Below are 27,496 nucleotides of genomic sequence, written 5' to 3'. Positions count from 1 at the left end.
TATCTGGATATAAATTCTGCAGGTACCTTATAGTGAAAGGTAATTTATCATCAAATAAAGAGTTCTAAAGAAATATAACCATACATTCTTTATACTTTTATAGTCAGCTGAATGTTCGAAATTTCATAGTCATGTTTATGATTGTTTAAAACATATCTACTCAGTTTAAAATAAAGAATGTATTCGTTTTGTTATTTCCCTAATGAAAATTGGCACTTTTACATGGGGTTCAAGATTTGCTGATAAAAAATTGTCCCCAATGATGACAAGATGTCATCCGGCAGTTTCTTGATCAATATATCCTAAATGACAGGAAACTGCAATAAAACCTTGTATATACCCTACTGCAAGGTTCGGTCTCTTTTCTCTGTTATTCTACTGGACTATTGTCTGAGATGTTTGGCATAAGTGTTCAGTTTTCTAACCAATCAACTTATTATTACTTAGGTATTGTTAATCGAATTTAATAACAGAAATCTACAAAAATAAATTGATGCATACTTCATTAAAGCGTTTCGATGAAGTCATGGCGTCGTTAACGTCGTCGAAGTATGATCATTGGGCGCCGGATTAATTAATGTAAGTGACTGCTTTCTAGAAGGCTATGCTCATAATCACGTCAAATTTGCGACGAAGTAAGTAGAAAGACTGCGAATTAAGATGATGCATTTTTTATTTTACATCATTAAAGTGTATAAAAGTTAAAAGCAAAATCTACGTTATCACTTATTTTTGAACAACCCTCGTACGACAGTGATAAATGATATCCCTAGCAAGTTTAGCTGGTAGTATATTTCAGTACAAAATAGGCAGGCAATTACGCCACGTTCAACATTATTGTATTTAACCGGCATTAAGAAAAGACATTGCAGAAAGGGTTGATGAAACAGTAGTTCAAGCCTTGAAACCAAATCTTAATAATACAAAAGTCTTCCGCTCTAGCTTACTTGAATGGAGTTTTCCAATATTTTTTTTTTTTAAAGTTGTTTTCGAGTTAGAAGAATGCTATATTGTTGTGTGGAGTTGTTTTAGAGGCTGAACAGCAACAAATCCGGCTGTTCCTTATTTCATTTAAAATTCTCTGACATTAAAACATTATTGCGACATTTTCTGGTATATCAGATTTTCCAGAGTTTTCAATGTTATCATTTGATATGGTAGTGTGATCAGCCTGTCTATCAAATATATATTACTCTACTACAGGCAAAATCATGTAGTATAATCGAGTAGAGCTTCCAACAATCTTCGGCGACATATACTTCCACTCAATTAAGGTACAATCCTACCTAGTAGAGGATATCAGAGTAAACGAAAACACGATGCAATTGAGAAAGGGTACGAGGATGGGAAGGAAGGGAAGAAAGATTAGGACTATCTATATTTTGACTACTTGTGACGTAATAGGGCTTACATTCGATACCTGTCTATCGAAAACATACCACTCTCCTGTAGGCAAAATCCTTAATCGAACAGAGGTTCCAACAACCTTCGGCGAGTTATATTTCCGCTCAAGTATACATCGTCTGTTGAACGAGCTGCATGAATATGAGTATGAAAACAACTAGCATAGTGATTACAAACGTTAAGAGGATGTTTAATCACAAAAATATAAGGACCCAGAAATCCGAAAATTCCGGAATCCATCAAGTCCCATACGACACTTTCATTTCATATTGTATACTGGTCTTCTGTTGTTTCATATAAAGAATTAGTATTTCATTATTGCTAAGTAAGACTTCGCTTTTACAAAATGATATTTCGTATTTACGAAATAATATTTTGAACTAACGAAATAACATTTCGTGAAAAACGAAATAATACGACCTCTCCCACTTTTACTGCAGATGTTATAATACTAATTTGTTTCTTTCAACACAATGAATCACTCGAACGATGGTATACCGTAAATATTAACAGGTCTTTAAAGAAGAGTGCTCCAGATATTGAAAGAAACTCTAAACTGACGGAAGATTGCTACGCAATGGATTTCTGAAGCTTCTAGCTGATGAACAAAATGGAAATTGCGTTTGTGTCGTTCAACAGTTCCTGAAACAATATCAATCTATAGGTAACTATTTTCTAAATAGCATAGATAATGTAGGTAAGCCAGTGGGAGAAGAGTATTTAATACACTGGAGAATACATTTTATTATGCTAACAATTTCTCATCCTTGCTTTATGAACCCTTAAGTTGACATTAACACGCATAAAATGAGAAACAAAGATGACGTTGCATAATGAAATTTGGATGTTGCATCTCTACCGTTTACTAAAACCCTTTTCCAAAAAATCCCCATTTCTAAAGAAATGTATTATTTGCTTCAAAGTATGTATGGTTATGCACATTGCATAAATAAATTTACATCTGCGTGTCTTGAACAGTTTTATTGATTTTCAGATGTTTAATTCTGGATCATCCCTTGTACATACCATTCTATTTTCCTTCTAGTCCATAGACATTAAGTAAAAATAAATTATTTAGGGTATTTTTCAATAAATAACAGATGAGTGAGCTTAAAAATGTTACAAGATACTGTAGATGGGTTTTATTTTGTAAACGGTATTCAAGCGGTATTCAAATTATTCACTGTGTCAAAACCAAAGGGGTTTAAATTTCTGAAATCAGTCTCGCCAGCTACTCAAGTATCCAGTCAAATTCATTTTACAAAACTTCCGTATTCTACATTCTATTCATGTGATGAAATGTTATCAAAAAGGGTATGCATAGTATGTTAAAAAACATTTAAGAAGGAAAATTACAAAAAAGATAACATAAAATAACTTTATTGCGGTTTGATAACTGATCAAAAGTGAAGAATTTTCGGGCAATTTATACTTTAAATATCCAAATAAAAGCGACGATCGGTTGATATTCATACAAACATGCTTGGACATTATTAGATACGATATGGTTGGGATATATATTATAGTATGGAACTGTATATACCTGCGTTAGAAAAGCCAGTGATTAAGTCTGAACTATAATTTGGATATTCTACTGATACCACAGCAATTTCTAACGCGATATACATGACAACAAAAAAAAAAATCAATACAGATGATTTCATATTACGATGCATCGCAATGCATCGTTCCCATGCATAAAGTTTTGTATTAAATGGTTTCAAATTACGTTGAATGCAAAATTATTGGACGGGATGGAGTTTTTAAATAGACGGCGTTGAAATTATATGAAACTGCTAAAGCTATACAACTATTAAGGAATATTGAAATAGTTTCAACCATGAAATATATAAATATTAATATGTATATACTTTTGACAATAGTCCTGTGTAGCTTATTGAAGGTGTTGAGCTATGCTGAAGTTTGTACGTTACTCTATTCTGATGATGAACAGAAAGAAGGGAATATAAAAAATCCACTGGACAGATATGTCAATTTCCAAATTTTTGAAAAAGAAGAATGCTCGGTAAACACAACATCTATTTACATAGTTTTATCATCATCAAATGAACAAGACGGAAATAACATTGGGACAATCAACCCATCTGATCTGACAATTGCTGTAAAATTTGTGTTTCCTTATAAAACTGAAATTCATTTCATGCCCTTAAACTCTAGTTTAGGGATTGTCACGCGAAAGTGGAATATAGTTTTAATTCTGTATAAATGTTCAGTTGCTGTTGAAGAAATTAATACTTTTCTAACGTTTGGAAGAATTGTCATGTTACAAATACTCGAAAATCCAAAGATATTTGATATGGACACAAAGTGCATGTACGCGTCTGATCTTCAAGTGCTTCTGATTCAAAATTCATGTGAAGAAAGAAAAACCAATTTTGGCAAATTTCTATTTTGGGATTCTTGCAAACAAACATTTTCCAGGACAGTTATACTTTCTCTAAAAATTTGCTTGAATATAAATTCTACTGCACTTCAAAAACGGTTCCCAAATTTATATACTTTAGTTCTATCTAACGTAAACATACACGGCGCTTTTCACTTTCCATTCAATAGGAATTATACCAAGGACGAAACGAAAGATAGAGCAATAATGGACGTGATGAAATTGTTTTTTGACTTTATGCAGAAATCATATCCATATTATTACTTGTTTTCAGAAACTTCTCTCATTTTACTTAATTGTCAAATCAATCAAAGTTTGCTCTATTTAAGTGGAAGTGGCGATGAAATACGAATATCCGAGATGGCTATTGAAACTATGAAACCTGACCTATTCCGCGACATAGTTTTAAGTACAACAATTGATCTTTCCAACAACAACCTAGAAAGTGTAGATGATGATTTGTTTCAAAATCAACCTCTGGTGAAATACCTCTATCTCCAAAATAACAAATTAACAGTGTTACCGCAAAATATATTCATAGGTCTGAGAAGTATTTTGACCATTGACGTGTCTGGTAATTTTATAAAAAGTGTACACAGTGACCCATTTCAGTCACTTTCAAATATACAGGAAATAGATCTAAATAACAATTTAATAGAATATTTACCAGCAAATATTTTCAAGAATCAAACTAATTCTCTTAAAGTGCTCTATCTGAATTCTAATCCTCTAAAAGACATCCCTGTCTGGCCTTTTTATGCTACATTTTTAAGTATATATCATATAGGTGATGCAAAATTAACTGGACAAAGTATCATTAGACTTTTAGACAATTTAAATACATTAGATATAGCTGAAAAAGAGGTTGAAACACAATTGGCACTACCTTTAAAGTCACAAGCACCGCTTCCGATAGTTTTACTTTATAAAAATGAAATTGAAACTATTCCATCTGAAAAAGTGACTGCCTTGCAGCTGAGCAAACTTTTAACTTTGCTGTCACATTTTACTCTGAACTTTAATGGAAACCCACTCACATGTAATTGTGACACATACGTAATTCACAGGCTGTATGAAATTGCTAACGGGACAGGCCAGATGCAGTTAGCTAGGCTTTCTTTGAACACGTTTCAATGCGAGCATCAATCCGAGTTACGGGGCCGACTTATGTGGAATATCACAGAGAATGAAAAGTACTGCGCGGTAACTATGAAAGAGTGTCCACAGAAATGTGATTGTTTTAAAAGAAAATCTACAGACACGATCATAGTTGACTGCAGAGGTCGTTCTCTGGTGAAAATGCCCCAAATATTACCACCGTATAAATTAGAGTTGTGGTTTGAGAACTCAAACATTTCAAAAGTCAGTTCATTCTCATATTTTGAAAACATAACAGTTTTAAATCTAGCAAATAACCACATCAAACAAATCTCTGCATCAGTTATTAACAAATTGAGCATTGCTCGGATCATCTGTCTGCACTCAAATAACTTGACCTATCTTCCTATTCAAATACAATCTCTACAGTTGACCAAACTGACATTGTCAAACAATCCATTTGTTTGTGATTGCACTATGAGATGGATGAAAACATGGCTACTTAATGATGAGGACCTTATAGTTGACTGGATAAAAGTTCAGTGTTTGGAAAAGTCTAACACCATCAGGCAGTTCATCGCAGTCTCTGATTCACACTTCGTGTGTACAACAACAAATAATTTCATTGTGGGTGAACACGTCTTTCTACCATCAATTATAATTAGTTCTGTGGTATTTGTGCTCCTAGTGCTTTCGTTGATTATTTACTTTTTCAGGTTTAATGTTAAAGTTTTGTTGTTTGTTTACTTTAACATACATCCTTTTGACAAGAAACAACAGAAAGAGAAAACCAACTTTTATGATACTATAGTCATTTACGTTCAGGAAGACAAAGAGTTGGTAGAAGTGGTAATTAATCATTTAAGGAAACGAGGATACGAAATTGGCGACCTATACATGCATTCTTTTGTAGGATACACGTGGATAGAAAACATAGAAAAACTGATAGCTTGTTCAAAGAGTGTACTCTTGTGCATGCCAGTAGATTCAATAAATGATAAACTTATCCAAGCAGCATGGAATATAGCATTTGATAAATGCATCACGTCATCAATAAACTCTTTAATTTTGGTTACAGACAAGAACATTCAGAAACAAAAACGCCTAGATGGAAGTCTAAGACTCTTTATAAGAAGCAATAACTGTGTAGATAGGCATGCAACACTACTTTTGGAGAAAGTTGATTACCTGGTAGCCAGTCTTACACCAAACAAAAACATTGGTAACGCCGAAGCGAACACTGAAGAACAGTGCATTGATATAGACCCGAAGCGAGTTCTTGTTTCTTATCCAGATGAACTTCATTTGTTTGTTAAGAATAAACTGATGTCCTTTCTCTCTGAGAAGAACCTGACCATGAAAGTGTTAGACATGCTTTTTACAATAGGAATTGACAAAAGAGAAGAACTTCCTGATATCCTAGATGCTGCTGACTTTGTCATATACATTGTCAATGACGAAATATTAAATGATGAAATCTCACTCTACATATTGACTGAAATTCTTACTAAATCTCAGCTTGAACATTATAATTACTTACTCTTATGCACATTAGGTCAAGTATGCATCGAGAACATGCCAAAGGAATTGTCAAAGTATGTTGAAAACTATGTGACCATAAGCGCAAATGATACCAAATTTCAAGATCGCATCTTGGAATCAATAACTCAAATAAAACAAAGGAAAGAAAAACGTGAAATACACGATTTTGAAATGATTCCATTACTATAAATTTCTTTGATGTTATTTACACTTTTTCACAGACCAATTCGAACTGATTTTACTTCCAGTGATTGGTATATTTCATATTTCTGAATAAATGAAAATAAATCTGATCATGTAAGTGCGTTTAAAGCGCGTCGTTCACACATTTTAGAGGAACATTGTTTTCTCTCAAAATTCGATAAAAAGTAGGAACTGTAAAAGTGACCAGTGATATAACCTTAATGACACGATGCCATTGCTAAGTTTTTAATAAACACAATAAATAACTAAAAGCAGAAGCGTAGCATTCTTTTAAAACAATGGAGAAAAGCAACGAGCTTGCCTTTTTAATTATATTTAACCCCTATTTTCGCTCACTTTTTCTATTTTTTTCGATGCCATGTATATATTTTTTATTCCAAACTTGATGGAAATGCAAAATGTTAATGTTGAAACATTTGACCCTTAAGTTTCATATTAAGGACAATGGTCAAGGACGTACTGAATTAGCTTATACATTGAATTATGATCTTTGATTCAAATAATTTTGATCATAACACTATTGCCTTTTATTCATTTGAACCTTAGAAAGAATATTTTCATATTACTAACATAAAACAAATAGTGCTATGGTCTCAAACCACTGTTATTTTACTATACAGTACAACCTCTCCAGAGCGGTCCTCTCTTAAGCAAAATCCTCTCTACAACAACATCATCAAAATTTCCGTAAGCTGAAAAACAATATCAAATTTACCTATCCAGAACAACAACCTCTACCTAACAGTCAATATTTGTATCGCCCAAAGGGTGTTGCTCTACAGAGGTTGCATGTTCTATATAGACACTGTACACTATTGCAATTTTGCTTGCATTTCAACACCCCCACTTCCCCCCAACACCCGCAATGAACATGGGGTTGACCTGCTCTGTTCTTTGTCCACCATCTGGAACCAAATCACATGCGTATGAAGAATAGTGTCTTAATGATCGCAAACACTGATCCTATCAAAAAACCATGCAATGCATATTCGGATATTCTCATTCTGTTAAATTGTACATGTATATACTGTTTCATATCTCGCCTATTGATCATGTCATTTATTGCAGGTCTTTCCCTCAAAACTTCATCAATATTCGATATCAAACGGAGGACTATTTTCCGCGTAACCACTTCCTTATTGTCAATCAAGGGCAAATAACTGTGATCTTGTGCCTATTTAAACTGGCCTATTTCAATGCTGTTATGGTAGCTTTATTTCATTTATTGACATACAGTAGATTATTTTTGCTCATGAAATGTTTTAGAATTATGTGTTTTCAGCATTAATTTAAATCTTGTATATAGTTTAAATACACATAGTGATATTTATAGATGGTCATCTTTTGCTAATAACAAGGATCATTCATGTAGATGATATCAAAGTTGTTTTAATTTGAGCTTTTCAGTTCAGCGTGTATGTTTGTACCATATTCACATATTCAATTAAATTTCAAATCAGCATGTGTATCTTTTAAATGAATAAAATCTATAAAATGATCATTTGGAAGAATGGAACGCAACCAAGCGATCGATGCATTTGCAGATTCGGTTTGACTGAGTCTGTTCATCAGAGGTAATGAAACGTGCAATACCCCTCACGCCTCCGGACACCAGCTAAATTCTATTACAATTAATTCTAACACGACTATAAGTCAACGTCAATTAGTGAGGCGTGAATTATCCGCTATCCTCGGCGTTTACCGCAGTATTGTTATGAGCTTAAAGTGCAGACACGCCTCGATGCATAAAGTTGATCTATAGCAAATAACCTATATACATGTAGAGCAAAATCTATCTCGAGTAATCTGCAATAACCCACGCGCAGACGTCATCCGATCCAGGTGCGTAGCACGGTCGTAAAAAGTAGTTACCATTTTTTTTAACACTGTTGATACAAGTATGTCGTGTTAGAATCGAAATAACAAATAACAAGTTCCCAAGTGTGATTTATCGTAGAATAACCTGAGTGTTTCGTTCTTATGCGAAACAATATATCACTCAGGCCTGCGGTGTTATATTCTTACGCATAAGAACTCAAAACACGGGTTATTCTACGATAAACCACACTTGGGAACTTATTATTTCTTAAATAATGTTCTTCATGATCCAAAAGATCAAAATCTATATAACATACGGGGGACATCTTACAGCCGCCACACAGCACGGAAAGACTGATGTTGTGATAGATAATAAAATATGTGAAAACGTCTCTTGGAAGCAAAGGACGCGACCAGGCTCGGTTTGACTGACTCTGTTCATGAGAGGTAAAGAAATGTGTAACAACCCTCACGTTCCCTAGCACCGGCTTTAACGGAACTCTCTTACAGTAAAATTCGTTGTTCTCCATAATCCAAAAGGACATAAAAATGTGTTCAAGGATAAGGGGGTTGCAGTCGCTACAGAGCACTTTAAGACCACTGTTGTGATAGTTAATACAATCTGTAAAACGATCATTTGGAAACATAGAACGCAACGACCCAACATAATAGAAGACTGGGTTTGATTAAGTCTGCTTATGAAATGAGCAAGGCCTCTCACGACCTTTAGGGCTTAAGCGGAATTCTCTTACAAGTTACAGTAAAATGAATATGCTCCATTATCCCCAAAAACGGAAAATGTAAAAACACTATGTCAAAATTAAGGTAATTCTGCACGTTTGATAAACCGGAAGTGATGGCGTAACGTCATTTATCCGGAAAACGTAGAATAAAGCCTGGATTCGGCGTACGGAAATGAAAATCATTTTCTGAATTAATTGAAATCTGTGAGTAAATTTATTAAAATGGCACTGTTGCTATATTTCTAACATAAAATATGATATTAAAACATATGACACGTTAAAATAATCAAAATAATGTCTTAAATTAGCGTGAAATGTCCTTTTCCCTTTAATCATGGTCAAATATCTCAAAATAGCACAGGACCTATACATTTTTTCACCAAACTATAGGCCAAGTGTTATTTACAACGTGAGAAGTTTCATCAAAATCTATATTGTAGAAATATTTCTATCGCGAAAATGTTATGAAAGTAATTATTCCATTGACTCCATTATGAAATATTGCGTGAGTTCCATTTTTCAAATCAGTCTAGCAAAAAATCAAGCACACGACCCTATCTTTTTTATTTGCTGAATTTTTTAGGTATATTATGAAATTTTGAAAAATTAGAGTTTAATCAAATTCTACATTGTAGAAAAAATTTCGATCCAAACGTGCAGAACTACCTTAATGTATAAAAGATGAGTTTTAGTGATTACTGCTTACTTCAGTTATAACCTAAATTCTGTTATAAAGAAACATGTCGAAAAGGGTCTTGTAATAATAACTAATAAAAGAAATAAATTCACTTGAAATAATTTCAACCGAAAATCAAAATGACGATATTACAGAAACAATAAAGTAAAAAAAAAAAAAGATGAATTATGTGATATTACAAGTAAACGTACTCAAAGTCATTACATTAGATGTAAATGTCAATTCATTGAAGGTATGGATAAAACTACCAAATACTTTTTAAAGTTGGAAAAAAGGAAAACTGAAAGTAACATTATTTCCTGTTTAATAACGAATTAAAAAAATGCATAATAACAACATACATTTTAAATATATATCGAAAAATTACTTTGAAATTCTATAATGTAATAAGCAATCTACGTCAACAAGTAATTAAGACTTTTTCCCGGAAAATATATCAAAATTAAATGCAGTACAGAAAGAATCGTATGAGGGCCCCTTAACTTAAACTGAATGTGCAAAGTCTTTGTTTGCTATGCAAAATAACAAAAGTCCCGGTTCTGATGGAATAACTACTGAATTTTACAAAATGTTTTGACGAGATATAAAACAATTCTATACTGAAGCGATAAATTACTCTTATGAAACGGGAGGCCTAACACAATCAATTACTAAAACAAGGAGTGATCACTCTTCTTCCAAAGAAAGACAAAGAATTAACTTCCCTAAATAATTGGAGACCGATATCTTTGCTGAATATTGACTATAAGATAGCAACAAAAACTAGAGCTGGCAGACTTAAAGATGTTTTGCCAACTATTATTCATAATTCACAAACTGGATTTATGAAAGGTAGATACATTGGCGAAAACATAAGACTTATTTCTGACATCATTGAAAAACTTAAATGAAACAAACACCACTGGGGCCGTATTCATAAAGCATCTTAAGTATAAGTATAAGAAATTAAAAAAAAAACACGTTAATTTCAGACAAATACAACATGCACAATTATGTTTAAAGTGCTTTTATCTGAAAACAACACTTTAATCGTACTCACCACGCTATTTTATTTTCTGACTTAAGTCATTTCTTACGTATCTTAAGTTTTAGCTGTTTTATGACTAGAACTTAAGTTTTTTAAACTTAGGTTGAAATCACCACAAACTTAAGTAAAATCTTAAACTTAAGTCAAAACTTATACTTAAGATGCTTTATGAATACGGCCACAGGGCTCTATTTTTTACAGATTTTGAAGAGGCGTTCGGCAGTATACATCATGAGTTATTTCATCTACTTGGCATGTCCAATCATCCTATGAAGTTTCAACATTCTGGGTAAAGTGGTTCTCAAGTTATTGATCTAAAAGAGTTTTTTTCATGCTCATGCCTCTGTGACCTTGACCTTAGCTCAAGTGACCCCAGAAACAATACGGGTCATCTACTCTGTAATTCCTATCATCGTATGAAGTTTTTAAGTTCCGGGTCAAATGATTCCTAAGTTATTGGTCGAAAACTGTCTTCCATGCTCTGGTCCATGTGACCCTAACCTTTGATTAAGTTAAAAATAAAAAATTAATAGGGGCTTCCTCTACAAGCTGGAAGTCTTCTCTACGTGGTTCTGGAGGTCTCGTCTTCTGGTGATGACGGTTTGCTAGTCTAACAAGAAGACCCTCATCTGTAAAGTTGAAATATTCGGCACGAAGATTCTTGTAGGCATCCTCAACAGCTGACTTGGCTAACACGAACGGTTGCTTCTTGGCGTCTGTTTTCAACCAACTTCAAGATATATAATGGCTGTGCTGCAGAGAGTTTAAAACAAAGTAATACTAGGAATTTTACCTTAGCTTTCACATTTTAAAATTTAAGATCAGCTGGAATCTAAGTACATATCACTAACAAAAGAATGTTATGTTTTCCGAACACATTGCACTTTTTTAACAATTATATTTATGTGGGACAAAACCTTTTTGGTAAGAAGAGTCTTGTGTCGGAGACCAAGGTCAGCTGGATGGTCGTGTCTGTGTAGGCCTCCTTTGAAGTTGTCAACACGTTGAATCACCGTAGCCGGACATCTCCTGTTCTTGGTGCGTTGTGTACTCCATCAATACACAATATTACCCCTCTGTCTCTGGAAAGATAAGAAATAAAATTGTGTCTATTTAGACTTAATTCATTCATTCATTCATTCATTCATTCATTTTTTTCTTTCTTTCTTTATTTATTTATCTATTTATTTATCTATCTATCTATATATAATATCTATTTATCTATTTTTCTTAAACTTCTTCTTTATTAAATAAATAGATAATTAAATATTATTATTTCCCCAAAAGCAGTAAAGTCAAGAATAATCAATCTCCATCCAGTACCTCATTCATAAATGTAACACTTAAGGCAGCAATGTTGCTTTAGATATTAATTCAAGCATAAACTCACCTTCTGTGTGTAGCTAAAACTTGTACTTTCAAGGAGGACACTCTTTCCCTTTGAGGAACCACCATCAACGACCTCATATGCTGTTTAAGCTTCCTCGATGAAGGACGAAGTTGGATAAGGATCCGCCAAAGCACTTTCTTCTAACTTTTTTTGGTCTGGTGAAGGGGGTCGTCACATTAAGCCAGTCACGCTTCGGTCTCAGGCTCTGTTCTCATAGAGTGTGTATCTGTCGTAAGGCCACCTAAGGACTGAGAAGAATCTTCCATTGGTGATATTTGTAGGAGCGCGTCACCAACACTTGTATCACATGTCTCCATGGGTGTCTGCAACAAAATATCAATTAACAAAAAGCATCATAATATTACCAATGATAAATTCAGTACCTTAAGTAAGATTTTTCATTTTCGGATTTTTTTTAAGAAATACATAAAGCTAGAATACGGAAATAGCCCTGTTAAAATAAAAAAAAAATGTTTGCATGGTTTTATTTAATTCCCCATTTTTGTAAGTCTTTCTGATACAATAAATAAAAATATTTCTACATAAAAGCATTTGGGGTTGTCAGAAAAGGGTTCATAAAAAAAGTAAAAGATGTACAACTAGCATAAATATATGGTAATATTTCCTGAAAATCAAGTCCTGAACTCAGTGATACAATGTAGATAAAATCTTAAATTAGATATTTTGTCTCTTTTTTTTTACAAAAGGTGTATAAAATGTTAGAAAAAAAAAGTTATTAAAATCTGGAACAACTGATACGTATTAGACTTTATCCTGTCACTTGCAGTATTTTCGACCCGATATCAGGGTGCCGTATATCTTTCTTGATATACCGTCAGTTGATCATGTGACCAGTGATATACGGTCAGTTGATCATGTGACCTTATGGTCGATATTGTTGTCATAAGAAATTTTGCAACGAAACCATCATCATTGTGTTGGAAATGTCCGAACTAAGAAAATGAGTGGTCAAATAATGAGTTTTTATTCAAAAACGAAGAAGTTATTGCGATTTTGCCGGTAATCACGACATTATATAAGTGACGTCATTACGAATATGACGTCATTAAAGCGGTTGTCGCACACTTATTTTTGTAAAATAAATTGCCAAATATCGGAAAATGAAGTAATGACAAGATAAATAGAATAATAGGTTAGTGCCTAAGATGGAGAAAGTTTATCTGGCTCGGCTCCGGACGTTATCAGGTTCGCCTTCGGCTCACCCGATAACCTCCTCCACCTCGCCAGATAAACTTACTCATCTACGGCACTAACCTATTATTCTCTATATCCTGTTAAAATCGTACATAACTCGAATCTAGTTAATCACCAAAATAAACAGGTCTTCTTTTTTTGTTTTCGACTAGATCTAGGGGAAATAAGCAAATATTGATTTTTCTCAACTATACTTTGTACCGTCTACCAGGTTTTAAAGCTGCCGAAACGTAACTTCCGGAAAATTCGGAAGTCGGCGGTTCAAAATGGCGTCGAATAAAAAGAAATTAGACGAAAAACACTTAAAAATGCTACGAGAAATGGTAGCATTAGCCCATAACAAACAATGTTTTGACTGTCATCAACGGGGTCCAACTTACATCAATATGACCATCGGCTCATACGTCTGCACAGCCTGTAGTGGCTTGTTGTAAGTTTAGAAGTGTTGCAAAATTTGTCAATTTTTTATTTATAATTTGTCAGCCCTGGGCCAGTTTCATAGTTTGCTGGTTTTTGAATACAATAAGTAGATGTATTTTAAAGGCATGTATCTTTCAAATGGTTATTTTATTTATGATGTTTATAGAACTAAGGATCAGGGCTTCCGTTAAGCAGCGTCCCGGCGTAAAATACGCCAAAAATTATGATCTGTACGCCAATACACAAAGTCAGAGGCGTACCAAGGACTTCCGATATTTTCAAAGGATGACAAAATCAATACACCGTGACGTAACTTCACTTGAATGACGTGATTAGCTCCGCCCCGACACTAATCAAAGCGGTTTAAATAACTCTCGATTGACAGCCTCGTATAAACTGCCGGCAGTGTTTGAAGTGTGAGACTAGTGTGAAAGCATCGTGTTTGATAGAGACCGTCTGTAAATGTAAACCGTGATCCAGATCAATTGACATGTTTAGAAGGCGCTATTTGCCGACAATTAAACATTACATGCATTTGGCTTGGATTAAGTTGGTGAAACAAGCTCCGAAGTCGGAAGACAATGTAACTAACTGTGGAAAATATATCGATAATTTCAGCACAAAACACCTCAGCAAGTAACTATTTTCTTCTAGCAAATGACATTTCACATCCATTAAAACATTTTTTTCGATCGGCAGGCCTCGATCTTCACCTACTTTTGCTGGTAGCCAGCAGGGCTACCAACTTGTGAAATCAAGTAGCCCAACCAGGTTTCTGGTAGTCCCGTTTTGGAAAAGAGAAAAATATATTACAGTCTTCACCTTATTTTTTTTTCAGCAATTGTCCTTTCGGGCAAGTAAGTTAAGAAAACCATTTGCCAGAAAACATTTTTAATTGCCCGAAATCATTTTGTTTATAAATATGATGTATTTTAGTTTATGCTTGATTCAACATTCAGTTATTTAAATGGTGGGCAACAAACCTACCCACACTATCCATGGGCAGGCTAAGCCAACGTAAGTGGATAACCATGTTACAATATTCAAGTAACTAGCAGACAGAAATTATGGGAGAAAACTGTAGAAAAAAAGTAAGACCTATACCAGTATCTAGTTATATGCCAGGCGTGGGGTTCAAATTTGCACTACCCTTCTAAAACTTACTTTTTAGCCAGGGCCTTTAAAATATAGTGTAGCTGTTCAAATTTAACTGCAATAATGGATCAGCCTGGTTAGCCCCCCGCCCCCCCCCCCCCCCCCCCCCCCAAAAAAAATGTTGTGTTTCTGGTGGCATGGCCAAAAAAAAGTAGGGTCGGTAGGTCGGTATTTGTTGGGTTTTTTTTGCATTATGATCAAGTAAATGTAGCCTGTTATCACAGTCCGGGGCGACGTGGACACAATAATCATCATCAACCCACCCCTGTTTAAAGCGAAAAAAAACATTAACAATTATCGGTAATTATTCTGTTGATAAACAAGTAATTGGCCTTGTTTTCATCATCAATTAAAACCCCCTCAAAGAGCTAAAAGAAGTGTGTCGGTATCATGGCATCTAAAGTGGAGATCAAAGGGGTTTAGTTGCCCGAGATTGTCATGGCATTACGTCATCTTTTCGCGCCATGTGACACATCACTGTCTGATCGCACGGCCTCGGTTCTTTAAATTGCTGAGAAGAAATCAGTAAAAAAGTTTCTTCTTTAATTTTTTTTAAAAGCGGATGCGCAATATCCCGTATAAACTGACAGGTAAATGTGTCAAACGATAATAGTAGATATCCTACCTCTGTGACCTATTTGCCCTCAAGGAATTTACATTATTGTTTGAAAAGAATATCTGACATAGTGTCGAGTCAAAAAAGACATGTACAAAGATTCATTTACTTATTAAACTTATTAAAAACCACAGCGACATCATACTGCTTTATTTTAAAACAATCATTGTTTTTATTTACGTTCACGAGGTCCCGTAACCTATTCATCCGCACTTGCAGAACTCTGTTTGCCAAAAATCGTTTTACTCGATGTATTTAAATTGCTGCCGCTTTTTCATTATTTAATATTTTTTAATTCTGTTTTTTGTACTTTCTTGTCAAAAGTCTGAATTTTATGACCATAGTATGTATTATTTATTTACTTTTAGAAATAAATAAATAATTAAGATCGCGCTGTTTGAAATTTTACAAATAATTGTATGAAACTTCGATCGTTTTTATAGAATTTTGCCTACATTTCTGTCGACATCTTATTAAAATCGTTATAGAATTCAAACTGTATTATTTCTAAAGCGGTGCTGAAAATTTGAAGCGATTATATTAAAAAATGAATGCACTACACGCGTTTTTTGTGTACGTGTCGATAAACATTTAAGTAACGGCGATACGATAGGTCGCACGTGCTCGTGGAATGGAAAATTACTGGCATGACGTTTTGCTATCTTTAAGATTCGCGGGTAAATTCCAGTCAATCCAGGTAATTTTTAGGGATGTAATTTCTGAATTTTGTAAAGTTACTTTATATATTGCAAATCTGAAGTCATCAATTCATGCATAAATATACGAAAGCTAGTATTTAGGATGTACATTTCAGATTCATGAAGTTCTTTTTGTAATTATTGTGAAAATTAAGGGATTTAAATTTCGGAAAAATGGCCGACCTGTGTTATGCGGACCGAAAATATCGTTGTCATTTAAAAGGAAACATCAGATAAATCGGTGAAATTTCACACTTTTATTATTAACATGTTTGAAAACTTAGTAGCCCGACGGACTACCCAGCTTGGGAAATTCGGTAGTCCGTCTGAAAAACTGGTAGTCTCGGGCTACCGGGCTACCGTCAAGATCGAGGCCTGATCGGTAATAAATTTGCTACTTACTTTGAATTTTCGTGAATGATAAATCCTATTTTTACAGTATTTTTTAGAGAAAAAAAAACAAAACATTCAATTTTTCTCCTGTTAAGAACTGAAATCTTTGACACATTTTGATGACACCAGCACGTGGCTTCAAAGGGAGGTGTCGGCAAAATTTTCCTTTATTGATTTTCTTTAATGTGGGATGAAAGTTAACTGGTTGAGTATTGCCAGGTGAATGACGTAATTTGACATAATTCTACTCCAAGTAAAATGTACTTTAGATTTTTTAAAGTGGATTTGCGTTCTGTAGCTGAACAACAGTAAGTCTGTTGATTTTAATAAAATGCTGACTGTTGTTATAGGTATAATAAAACAATAAAATATTCTTTGTTAAATAAAATGTTTTCTAATCATTCTAGTGGTCATTTTATTCTGTTACTTTACACATTGTTTTGAACCAATTAGATATGATGATGATAGTAATGATGATGATATTGAAGGTCATTGTACAAAGTGATACTACGTAGGACTCCAAGAAAATATAAGCGGGACTCCAAAATCTGAATGTTAGGCAGTCCTGACTCCATGAAATTGAATCCTAATGGAAGCCCTGTAAGGATTTCTGCAGATGAGTAAAATATGTGTGTGTTGTTCGTTTTCGCTATCCTGTAGCAATGGACTTGAGTGCGAATGTGAAACTTTTAGTAACTTTTTAGGGTGTTTGGTAGATCCAAGGTTCAGGTTTTGACCCATGAAAAACTCGTATCTGACCCACACTTAAAATGCTCAGTGTGTCGGCTTGACCCAATGGGAATTTTCTCGAATGTGAAAGTCCTGACCTTGGCAAACAAAGTTTCTATAAATTTCAATATTGTTCCACGCCGCTTTGTGTGGTAGTGTAGCATCAGGCGGAGTGTCATACATTAATTAGCTACTAACAGATGTCAATCATGCCATGCGCCGACTGACACGTGGTCTTCTCGCTGTTTGTATATCAGGGCTCTCGCGAGCGGGCGACTTGAGCGAAATAGGCGCTTTGGAACTTCAAACTTCGCTCAAATCTAACCTCAAAGCGAAATGCAAGTCGCCCGATTTTCTTTGATATCCGCACTCACTAATTACTGCTAAGCAGACTGTTGACAATTTGCACGGTGTCATAATGAATGTCAAATACACAAACACATGCCGATAGCATAATTTAAGCTCCGCCTACTTTAGGTACTTGCGAGATTTTCCCGAGAACTGTGAAAGTGAATCAAATTATCCGATACTCCAAAGCCGGTTGTGTTCAGCCAATTAGCGCCGCAGTTACGTCTTGACACTTTGCGTTAATTGTCAACATGTTCGAGTGCAAAAAACAATGAAACTGCTGATTAACCATGCGATTAATTGGTATATTGTACACAATTATTTGTTATCTATGGTATAAGAACGACATGTTATGTATTTACTACGGGACATTGACTTCCATTGATGAATTGATTTGAATATGTATTTCTAGTTTAGTGTTTACACACTGACACAGTTCACTTTCAGTTTTATTCGAGTGAGATACGATACTGTTCATGGTGACTCGGTGTTAATAAACACTTCATACTGTCATACAAGATAACTAAAATTCGGCGAGTTACATTTACAGCATCGGCTTGAAATTTGAAAACGACTTTTTTTCAGAATGTTGTCATAAAACAATAACCACTGTATTGGAAATGATCTAACTAAGAAAATGAATGATCACATCAATATTTTTTATCTAGAACCAAAAAAAATACAGCTACCTTTCAAATCACTCAACAGCATTGCGGTAGGAAAAGTCCTCCCACTTCTCCCTTAAGTCTCCTCACTTCTCCCTAAATCAGCTTGAGGGAGAAGTGACTTCTCCCAAAAAAGTTTTGTTGCTGACGTAACAGTCTTTGATAGTAAGGATTCAGACATAACACCTTTCAGCTCGGCTGTTGACATCGCCTGTCCTCGCTGTTTATTAAATAAATCGGTTAGTTTAGTTTGGTTCATTTTTCTTGCATATATGCAGACAGCAATCGATTACGTCACTCAAAAATTACCATGTGGTAGATTGTCTCTATAATTTTCTACTGATAAGTGATAACTTGCGCATTAAATATTTTACACGGAACCATTCGAGTAACACCCGACATGACTGAAAATAGACACTGGAATTCCACAAAATTTCATTTTTCAGCTACTCATGGATTGATTGCATTGTTAGTTCGCCATTATTTTTATTTAGAACAATTTAGCATCTTCCTGGTCAGCAATTTTGTTGCGTGAAAATACGTACCGGAGCAATTTTCTGTACGTTTCAGATCGAAATTTATATGTGAAAAATGTACAATTTTATGTGAATGGGAACCCTGTATATAGTACAACAATGTCCATCATTATCAAAGGTGTTTATTGATCAATGTTACAGTACCCAGGGCCAACCCTGTCGTTCGCCACTTGAGCCAGTTGGCAATTTTGCAATAAAAATGGCTCATAAAAATCGCAAGTGGCGAAAACGGTTATTTCTACATATTTCTTTGTTTTGAATTATTACCTTTCTAGAGTTTGATTGGTTCAGATAACATGCCTTCAGTTCAAATCTATACCAATAGGCAGTCTGCATTTTATGCACCTATGTGAAGTAACGCATGTAATAAACATCTTGACACATGGGTTGCTGTTTGCAATCAATTATCTGATAAATTACGGGTAAGGAAAAAGCTCTTACTAGTTTGTTTTAACTACCACCTACTTAATGATTTTAATCCTTTAATAAACAAATCAGTGAAACAATTGTTGAAGATTTTTCAAAGGTTGTTAAAATTAGCAATCGCCGTCACTATACCAGAGGAATTAATTACTCACAAGTGTTTGTTTATCTAAATTCCAGGTCTTTTCTCTTTAGCCAGATCAAAAGAAAATGTGTGAATAAAATATGATTTCTGTGACTTCGACTATAAAACGTGCATGAAACTAGTCCAAATTGCCACCTGTCAAACTTTTGCAATAGCTTGTCCTAGATCTAAAGGTCCGATTGAGAATTCTTTCATAAAAAGCTAAAATTGCTAAAGAATCACCAGTTTGATATTTCATTGATTTTTGGAAAGTAAAAAATCCTTGGCTCCGATTTGACGGTGAAGCAAGATTGATGTTCTGCAACACTTGTATAAGAATTCAAAATTCAAAAACTTTCACAGCATGAACTGCTTTTTAAAAAAAAATGATGCTGTTAATAAACATGCAGAATCTAAAGGTAATATATTGGATTAGTTTTCAAAAATGAACACTTTGCCAACACAAGACCTGCACTTTCTAAAAATACAGTAAAAGCCTAAAAGGTACACATACTTCCAGTTAATAAAAGACCCAAAGCAATTGTAGAATATCACCATTTAATAATTAACCTTTAGCATGCTAGATAAATTGTCGTCTGCTGGAAATGTCGTCTGCTAAAATTGTAAAGTTCATTCAATTTGCTCCAAAATTGGAAGAAATATTGTCAGAGTAGCAAACAGCTTGGAACCTGATCAGACGCCGATTTAATCGGCGTCTGATCTGGTTCCAAGCTGTTTGCAAAGGCTGTTAAATTCGCCTGCAGCAGGCTAAGGGTTAATAAAAGGCTGGGTAATTATATTATTTTTACCCAATTCAGATTTCCAATACCCAATTCAGATAAAAAGTGATGGGTAAATACCCAATTACACCAAAAGCTGATCTGGAGCTCTGTATGTCAGTGTTGGAAATTCTCAGTAGTCCAACAGCCTGTGGCTACCGAATTTCAGCTTGAGCTACCAATTTTCTGCAGACAGAAGCCCGACCAGGCTACAATTTTTTCCCAGGCAGTGTGATTAAAAAAACATGCTAGTAATTAAACGCGTATATATAGCATGATTTCATACGATCTCCATTAATAAACGGTTTTTGTTCAAGAATGCATCACACGTCCTCCAGTTTGAGGAACACTTACTTAATTATTATCGTCCAGATAGAGAAGCGCTTCTTAATTATTGAAACAATATGATCGTGCTCAATTTGGGTGGTCAGAATTGTGAGGGAATCAAATTGAAACTGTTCAATAAATTCTGCCAAACGAGTGATTATGAGTTACTCAGAACAAAATCATGCTGTAGATTTATAAAAACTTCCACAAATGCAAACCGATGCCGTTCACATTACCTGTTGAAAGACGGTCGAAGACTGTTCCGATGCATCAATTGATTCCTTTTCTCCTTCTGGGAATCCCCAATCGAGCATGTCCTAAGTAAATAATATGGTGCATTTCTTGAAGTATTTTGATGGTGGGAAACCAGGTTTGAAACCTAAGTACAGCTGAGAAAAAATTGTTTGAAAACATGGCAACATATATCTTCTTTTTTTCTTTCAAACATGCACAAATGTCGGTAAAACAAAAATGTTTTGTTGTGCAAAAATTAGATATTTTATGTTGTTTAAGTTTGGACTAGTGAAATTGATGTCGGACTTAGAAAATTTCCTATATGTTAGTCCGAACATGTTAGTGGATTCAAATCCGAATTTCGTACACTTGTATGTTCTCTATTGATTGAAGACATTGGGGAAGTTGGCAGTTGCGAGAGCAAGTTTGTACTGGTACAGAATCCAGGAACACTGGTAAGGTTAACTGCCTACTGTTACAAAAACTTACATAACTGAAATACTGTTGAAAAACTGTGTTAAACCCAAAGCACCTAACCATCGTTACTGGGAAGATTTGATAATATTGCCTGTTTAAATAAAAGGTGAACTGGCTTTATGTTTTCTGGCTTTTTAATCTTTGAATTAGGAGACATTGCCGGCGAGTAGATCTTTATCAAACAAATGCATGCGGTAAGAAATCACCACGATGATGACCTGGACAATCAGTGTACAACAAATGGCGAATAGTAAACATATCCAATTACAGCATTATTCGTACTCATGTTACGTTGTACTTTCCGGAGTTTTTCATACCTGCCGAATTTTTTGCTTTCAATTTGGAAAAAAGATACTTTTTATTGGGAACTTGACCAAATACTGGCCATAAAATCAGTAAAACAAAACTCCTGCTTTCAGAAATGTACAACACATTACAGTAATTAAAAGTTTCAGGCCTTAAAAGATATATCTGAAAATAGATTGCGAAATCCATATTTTTCACCACTCTCCATAGACTGAAGATGATTTCCAAATAAATCTACGTGGAGTAGGAAGAACCTGTTAGTTTACTTTCATACAGCAGTGGATGTTGAGAAATCTTGCTTTAGCCTTGCATACAGGAAGTTTTTTTTTCTACAGTGAAGAGCTACAGTTGGTTGCTCAAAATTATTTCACACTTTTATTTAAAAAGTTTTGCAAGATTGATTTCTTGTGTAGTTGAAAAAATGATTGCATTAATTGATGATTCATTATAAGATAAATTTTGGAAAGCATGTAGGGCTCCAAAATTTATTTGAAAGCAAGTTGTCCTGCAGAATGCTGCATTTTGTACTTGTCCTACAAATAACTTCAGGAAAATGACTTTTAACCTACCCTGCTAAATTTCTATAATTAACTTTTCCATCTTTCATTTTGGACAGTACCAATTACTGTTATAAGGGGTGCTTTCCAAAAAAGATACTGACTGAATGGCGACCAGTGCAGATCATGATCAAACTGCACGGATGTGCAGGCTGACCTTGGTCTGCACTGGTCGCAAAGACAGAATCACTTGCCACCAGCAGGCTAAGGATTAACTACAATGTCTATATCAAACAGGCTGTTCACAGCTCAAGGTAAAACTTAAAAGCTCTATAAGGTTTATATTGTCTAATTCAGGGTGGCCTGAGGGCACTTCATTTGCCCTCTTTGGGGCCAGATAGAATCCACTTCCCCACATAAAATAGTATGCTTTTTGCAACGAAAAATCAGCCAAAAAGTTGAAAGAAGATGTATGAATTCCTAAATTATCAGACATACATTTTGTAAGAACAAATATTTTTTTAGTACAAAACCCAAATGCCTGTCCAATGAGTTTTCTTGTAACAAATTGGATATGGATGCATTCGGGTATTTTGGATATCGCTCTTTGCTGAATACCAACTAAAGATAACCTTTAACATCAAATTATAATAAAAATAGACAATCATGTTATTTAAACAGCAAAGCTTACAAGCCAAACTTAAATAAGAAATTTGCATGCCCCAGCCCACTTCTAGTAAAAGCCACCAGAAGTCATGCCCACTTTTGATTTTGAAACAGGGAAAGCCTCCAAGTCTGAATATATTATAATAAAAAAAACTAGCATCTTATCAGAAACTATAGTGTACATTTGTTAGAAATGATTGAAGTGACATACTGTGAAATCATTAATATTCGTGGGGGACTAATTTTCGTGGATTTCGTGGTTGAGACAATCCACGAAATTTAGTCCCAACGAACAAGTAAATTCCCATTCATTGCATGTTTAAAAGTTGAAATCCACGAATTTATATCCCCACGAAATTGCCATTTGGAACAAAACCACGAAATTTCATGTCCACGAAATTAAATAATTTTACAGTAGTCCTTTCATAAAGCTGTCAGATTGCTGTCAGCTTAAGACTTGTAGAGACATTTTGTGGAAATGTTAACCTGTATCATGCTGGACATTACTGATTCTGCCTTTGTGACCAGTGAAGATAATGATCAGCCTGCACATCCATGCAGTCTGATCAAGATCTGAACTGTTGCTATCCAGTCAGTATCTTTTTGGTGAGCACCCCTTTTAACAGTTAATGGTACTATCCAAATTGAAAGATGGACAAGCTCATTATTGAACTTTAGCCAGGTAAGGGTTACCCATAAACATTCCTGCACAAACTGTTTCATGTACATTTGTAATGCAGACATCAATATAGGAATGATTTAATGAGTTATTCATTGTAATTTGATATCCATGTCAGGGGAATTGATTTGCAATTTAGTGCATCAAATACATGACACTGACAATCAATAAGCGTTCATACTTGTAACCGCTTAGGTCATGTCGTATTGGTTTAATGTTTTAACCAAAGGACATGATTGCTCTTTAAAGGGACAAACCCACACATTTAAGGCGAAAAATAATTCCTCGCCAAAATTCATAAAAAGTGAGTACTCTGAAAGTGACATTGGTACAAATTTATTGACATAAGATTTTTGTCAAATATTCTTTAATTATCCAAAAGCATTGTGCATAATGTAGTAAACAGTTGCAATGTTTTTTAAATAATGCAGAAAATTCACATTCTTCTTGCAATTTAATCGAGTTTTAACTATTATTTTGTCCCACTTTATCATTTTTCAGTGTATTAACTAATATATACTGGTACATTCTGTGAAATGAATATTTGAAAAATTTCATCAGAACTGGGTGAGTAGCTTTAGAAAGAAATTAAAAAGAAATGCTACTTTTTTTTTTTTAAGTCAGAAAATTGCAATATTTACCCTGTCCATCTTGGACTTTAGCCATTTCAAACATCTAGGCCATAAATTAAGATATTTCTGTAAGAAGCTGACCTTTTTTTTTTTTGTAACTAAACCTAAAGCTGAATGGAAATTTGATGAAATATTAGCCAAAGGTACAATTTGAGATCTGGTGTAAGATTTCCAAAGTTACAGACTACAGGGTGCTTCATTTCTTTATGAAAAAAGTTGTTGATATATGTCCCTGTCATACAAAAAAATGGTTTGAATTAATATACTGGTAGCATAGACTTACTTACTGAAAATACCCATTTTGAACTTTCACATATTTTGCTGCCACCAAAGACTCCAGAAGTTTTCAGGTCAGTTAAAGGCTTGTTACTGTTGCTTCAAGACAATATGATTACAGGAATTGTTTGTGTTTGATGACATTTCTAATTACATTTTTAATTTTTTTTATTTCAGACGAGGGCTGAATCCACCACACAGGGTTAAATCTATATCCATGGCTAGTTTTACACCAGATGAAATGGAATTTATCAAATGTCATGGAAATGAGGTATTTTGTGGTCTATTCGATATTTTAATATCTGTAATGATAATTTGACTAAAACCATTTGTAGAAAATGGTGATAAAATATTTATGGAGTGTGAATTTTTAGTGTAATATTCTATGATTCTTGATTTACCAGAAAATATGTGAGTGAACAATGCTGTCACATTGTGCTTTGTATAAACAAGCAAACAAAGCCAATTGCATAGTCACTAAGGTATGGTGTAGCTTTATTGCATTGTCTCGAAGGTATGGTGTAGCTTTATCTTTCTGATGTACGAAATCTTTTGAGTTCTTGAGAACAGGATACATAATAACTTGAAAAATGCAGTCATTAAAGTTCTGTGAATCTTATACTTTTTATACTTTTGTCCTGAGTCAGTTGATGATCTGACCAAAAAGACTTCTGGACTTCGGCTGACTTTGAAACTGGGCTTTATGAGTTCACTCCCTTATTTCTACAAATAAAAAATATCTTGCATTCAGATAAGAGTCCTGTATATGGGTGCTTTACTCCAAGCATGCTGAAGAACCAGGGACACTTCTTAGAACAGGAGGGTCTTCTGTATCTTGCACTCTGCCAGCTAAAAAGTACTCAGTTTTCTGGAGAAGTCGCCCATAATTGTCATTGATGGCAGATCTATATTAAGTGAACTTACACACATTGCAGCAAAAGTCATGTTCATGATAACCTCTGATTTAAAGACTTGGTAACTTAGAATGGAAAATTTTCATGTTAGTTTTATTAAGAGATTTTACACTTTTAATAGCAGCCTAATATTCATGGTGTTAATAATTATCAAAAAATTAGTGTTTGTTTTTTTTATGCCCCCGAAGGGAGGCATATAGTTTTTGAACCGTCTGTCAGTCTGTCGGTCTGTCAGTCTGTACGCAATTTTCGTGCCCGGTCCATATCTTTGACATCGATGGATGGATTTTCAAATAACTTGGCATGAATGTGTACCACAGTAAGACGACGTGTCGCGCGCAAGACCCAGGTCCGTAGCTCAAAGGTCAAGGTCACACTTAGACATTAAAGGATAGTGCATTGATGGGCGTGTCCGGTCCATATCTTTGTCATCGATGGATGGATTTTCAAATAACTTGGCATGAATGTGAACCACAGTAAGACGACGTGTCACGCGCAAGACCCAGGTCCGTAGCTCAAAGGTCAAGGTCACACTTAGACATTAAAGGATAGTGCATTGATTGGCGTGTCCGGTCCATATCTTTGTCATCGATGGATGGATTTTCAAATAACTTGGCATGAATGTGTACCACAGTAAGACGACGTGTCGCGCGCAAGACCCAGGTCCGTAGCTCAAAGGCAGGGGTCACGCTGTCGATCGCCACTTGAGCCATTTGCGACAAAAAATTAAACGTGGCTCCGAAATTTTCTAATTGGCGAAAATGGCCCGAAGCTATGTCTGTCTGCAAAACTACGAATATTGCCAGTTTTACGAACCAAAAGGTGTGAAAAATCGATAATCTGTGTAGACACAACATCCGTTATTGAAAAGGAGGGAGCCAATTTGCAATTTTTTTTATTTGATCAGGCAGTTAATTGGCGATAATTAGATTATTGAATAACAAACTGGATAATTATAATCTTCATTTTGTGCACTTGATACGATTTTATGAGCAGTCGGCCGTTAGACAAATTTTCTATGATTGCCAAGGGTTAGTTTGGGCAAAACAAATAAAAATGCTTTAGACAAGCAGAAATTGTAAGTATTGAACAGCTATGATGATAGAAAAGCAATAAAACATAGGTATTTTATCAAATATTTAATTCTAACTTACGTTTTCCGAATTTGTCACCCGTTTTCGCGACCGTGATTTTCGGATATTTCTGACGAGATTTTTTATTGCAATCTTAATAAAAAGCCAATAAAAAGTCTACATTTAAGAAAAATATGACAAATGTTGCAAAAGGAGCTCTTATTTTGAAGTAATTTTCGAGAATAAAACATGCGAAGGCATCGAACCCCACCCACTTATAGGTAATGTGCAAAATAAAACACTGTTTTTTTTTTAAACTTTTTTTTTTCTTTTTTGACATCTTTATTTTAAATGTGATTTTCAGAATTTTTTTATTAAATGGCAGATGTTTATAAAAATGATAATTTTAGAAAATAACACAAATTGATTTTCTAAATATCTTTTTAAAGGGTTACTAAGACTAATGTGTAATAAGTACATTAATTTCTTGAATAGTATGAGTACTTTGGTACATATAATGTAGCCCTACAAGAACATCAATGCTATGCGCTTCGCCGTTGTTGGCCTCATAATTTTATCTTCGGAAAAGCAGTGGCTCAGAGAAAAAAATTCCCAGTGTGACCCCTGCAAAGGTCAAGGTCACACTTAGACGTTAAAGGTCATTTTTCATGATAGTGCATTGATGGGCGTGTCCGGTCCATATCTTTGTCATTCATGCATGGATTTTAAAATAACTACGCATGAATGTGTGGCACAGTAAGACGACGTGTCGCGTGCAAGACCCAGCTCCGTAGGTCAAAGGTCCTAAACTCTAACATCGGCCATAACTACTCATTCAAAGTGCCATCGGGGGCATATGTCATCCTATGGAGACAGCTCTTGTTTGACATGAAGATTAATAGTCAAGAATATTTTGTATCTGTGAGTGGCATTATTCCCAAATATGAATATATTAATTTTCCCAGTCTACAGTACAGTACATTACAC

The 27,496-nt window shown here is 34.6% G+C and overlaps 2 protein-coding genes across 7 annotated transcripts in view; both read left to right on the top strand.

The window, feature by feature from the left end:
* The first annotated feature begins 2,722 nt into the window (after window positions 1-2,722).
* On the top strand, window positions 2,723-8,070 carry LOC123554976 (protein toll-like). Its single transcript, XM_045345444.2, has one exon. The coding sequence runs from the start codon at window positions 3,245-3,247 to the stop codon at window positions 6,635-6,637; it is 3,393 nt and encodes a 1,130-aa protein (XP_045201379.2). The 5' UTR covers window positions 2,723-3,244; the 3' UTR covers window positions 6,638-8,070.
* Window positions 8,071-13,782: 5,712 nt separating this feature from the next.
* The window catches only part of LOC123554975 (arf-GAP domain and FG repeat-containing protein 1-like), a 48,533-nt gene continuing 34,819 nt past the window's right edge, over window positions 13,783-27,496 (top strand). For all 6 annotated transcript variants that reach the window (XM_045345443.2, XM_045345442.2, XM_053547461.1 and 3 more), the window contains exons 1-2: window positions 13,783-13,972; window positions 24,700-24,793. In XM_045345443.2, the coding sequence (XP_045201378.2) occupies window positions 13,809-13,972; window positions 24,700-24,793 (258 nt within the window). In that variant the 5' untranslated portion in view covers window positions 13,783-13,808. The remainder of the gene's footprint in view (window positions 13,973-24,699; window positions 24,794-27,496) is intronic.

This window comes from Mercenaria mercenaria, chromosome 7 (assembly GCF_021730395.1).
Source record: "Mercenaria mercenaria strain notata chromosome 7, MADL_Memer_1, whole genome shotgun sequence".
Lineage (NCBI taxonomy): Eukaryota > Metazoa > Mollusca > Bivalvia > Venerida > Veneridae > Mercenaria > Mercenaria mercenaria.
Note: the sequence above shows the minus strand (reverse complement) of the source record. Positions and strands in the feature narration are given on the sequence as shown.